Below are 2500 nucleotides of genomic sequence, written 5' to 3'. Positions count from 1 at the left end.
TCAGTTGAATCACAGGGTTATCACTTGTTGCATTCTTAAATGGAAAGAAACAATTCAAAGTTGAAAAAGGCAAACAAAAATACAGTTTGCAAAATATCTTCAAAATATTCTTACCTGCAAAATTGCATCCAAGGTTACATTTTGCTATTTAAGGAGAAAAAAAAAGGTAAATATTACAAAAACACACAAGAAACTTTTTTTTTTTTTTTTTTAAATAAAAACATGCACTTAGTTACTTGTTTTTGAATCTAGTCATTATGGGTGGATCAAGAATTCTGCTGTCTTTGAATTTAAAGGAACATTCTTTCTCTGTCACTGTGTATCGGAGCAGATCCCTTTTAAAAGCCACAGTCAAGATATGTGCAGCAGAATTGTGCAGTGGGAAGATGTCACTGAGAATATGATCCCAAGTCTAACCAGTCTTTGTTATCAATAACAGAAGAAAATGCTACCATTGTTGAGGGTTAGGTAAATGTAATGGACAATTGAGTGACCATGTGAACTTGAGTCTAGAATGTTAACTGCTGAAAGGAAACATCACCATTTGCAGCATTCCAACATTTTTGCTTTGGTGATTATAGATGCCAGAGAAAAATGACAAAGAAATCTTTGACAAATCTGTAGATTAGAAGAGGTGCCACATACATACAATTCACTAGACGTGGCCCTGCGTGTCCATACCAGCTACACAATTTTAAGGGCAGCCTCCATGAGGCAATCTATGTCAATAATGAAGTGGTCAAGACAGCTGCAGAAGTGTGATATAGAAAAGCTCGGTCAACATTACACTAATACTAGTGAAGACCTGCATTCGCTAATCAACAGCAACTGAGGACACTTTATATAAAACCCCCAGAGACAAATGTAGTACCACCTACAACCAAGGTGAAGAACAAGCTCCTGAGCAAAGAAAGAAAAGTGTGCTGAAGATCCTCCCACAAATGTAGAACCCAGTCCAGTAAGGAAGCTCAGAGCTGCATTTCATACACTTGGAAACTTGCAAGGCAGGTTAGCCTAATGCCTTCTTGATAAACTGAGCTGGACTTGTAATTATGAAAAGAATTGATTTTCTTTCGTGGCATGTGTATTAGACAAATATTTTTTATACATGTTTCATTAGTCTAAAATAGGATTTTCAAAGATTTTATTTAGTATTTAGTAATTTACTACTTTTGATAGTCACTTATAGCTTATAGTATTTCATTTTGTTAATACTAAATAAATGTTCTTTTTTTAACTGTTAAATACCTGTGGTCTTCAGTTTAATCATAAAAATACTGCTTTAGAATAGATCTTCTACATTGCTGATTATACAGGAGCTTAGCGTTAAAAATTGTAAATGATAAAACAAAATGGAATCAGACAGTTAGTAAAAACGTTAGTTAATTAAAATTTTTAAAAAAAGCTTATAAAAATTACACCTACACTTCCCTATTTAATGGAAAACATACATAAAGTGCAGTCAGCTATGAATGAAGAACCTTTTAGGAGGGGAAAAATATGATTTTTGGAACAGTTATACTGAACTTCCTGTTGGGCAATCGTAAATTCATCAGCAAAAATGTTTTGAAATGTTTTACTGGTATTGAGTTAATTACTGTATGGACGTGTTCAAACCTGATTGTTTAAGGGTAATTTTGTTAAGGTTGTTTCTTAAAAGAACAACTCCAGAATGTGAAATGGCTAAAGCATACTCTGAGCTACAGTCCATCCATCCATCCATCCATTATCCAACCCGCTATATCCTAACAGAGTCATGGGGGCCTGCTGGATCCAATCCCAGCCAACACAAGGCGCAAGGCAGGAACAAACCCTGGACTGGGCACCAGCCCACCACAGGACGCGCACACACACACACACACTAGGGACAATTTATGATTGCCAAAGCAACTAACCTGCATATCTTTGGACTGTGAGAGGAAACCGGAGCAACCAGAGGAAACCCACGCAGACACGGGGAGAACATTTAAACTCCACACAGGGAGGACCCGGGAAGCGAACCCAGGTCTCCTTAATGCGAGGCAGCAGAGCTACTGAAGGTTTGACAAAAAATTCTAGAAAAACTGGCAAAAATCTAAGCCTGCTGTATGTGTATTTTTAAATGTAATTTTTAAATTAAATCAATAAATTAAAGAATAGTGGTTGTTCCTGTAACAGGGCACGGAAACCCATTTCTCATTCATTTACTGTATGAAGGTCAGTTTGGTCTATGTATTTCATGTATGCATATTGCTAAAGGATAACTTTCAAGAAAATCGGCAGAAGATATATTCATGGCTAATGCAGTCACCTAACTCTAAAAATAAGGATATTTCAGCAAAAAAGAGTAAGGATTTTGTAGACACCTTTCCCTATAACACAATTCATCTTTACTTTCTCTTATAGTCTTTTAACAGTTCATGGAAGTCTCAGTAACCTCTAAGTAATTTTTGTATTCAATAACAATGGCAATGAGATTTCATGATACTCGATACCTATTCGATACCATGGCAAAAATATA

At 35.8% G+C, this 2500-nt stretch overlaps 1 protein-coding gene across 3 annotated transcripts in view; it reads right to left on the bottom strand.

Moving 5' to 3' along the window:
• kpna3 (karyopherin alpha 3 (importin alpha 4)) overlaps positions 1-2500 on the bottom strand; it is a 255305-nt gene that overhangs the window by 145284 nt on the left and 107521 nt on the right. For all 3 annotated transcript variants that reach the window (XM_039744890.1, XM_039744893.1, XM_039744891.1), the window contains exons 4-5: positions 115-144; positions 1-34 (exon numbers count right to left, since the gene is read on the bottom strand). The exon at positions 1-34 is cut by the window's left edge and continues 19 nt beyond it. In XM_039744890.1, coding sequence (XP_039600824.1) covers positions 1-34; positions 115-144 — 64 coding nt within the window. The remainder of the gene's footprint in view (positions 35-114; positions 145-2500) is intronic.

The sequence above is a fragment of the Polypterus senegalus genome, chromosome 2 (genome assembly GCF_016835505.1).
Source record: "Polypterus senegalus isolate Bchr_013 chromosome 2, ASM1683550v1, whole genome shotgun sequence".
NCBI lineage: Eukaryota > Metazoa > Chordata > Cladistia > Polypteriformes > Polypteridae > Polypterus > Polypterus senegalus.
This window is presented reverse-complemented; position numbering and strand designations above follow the sequence as displayed.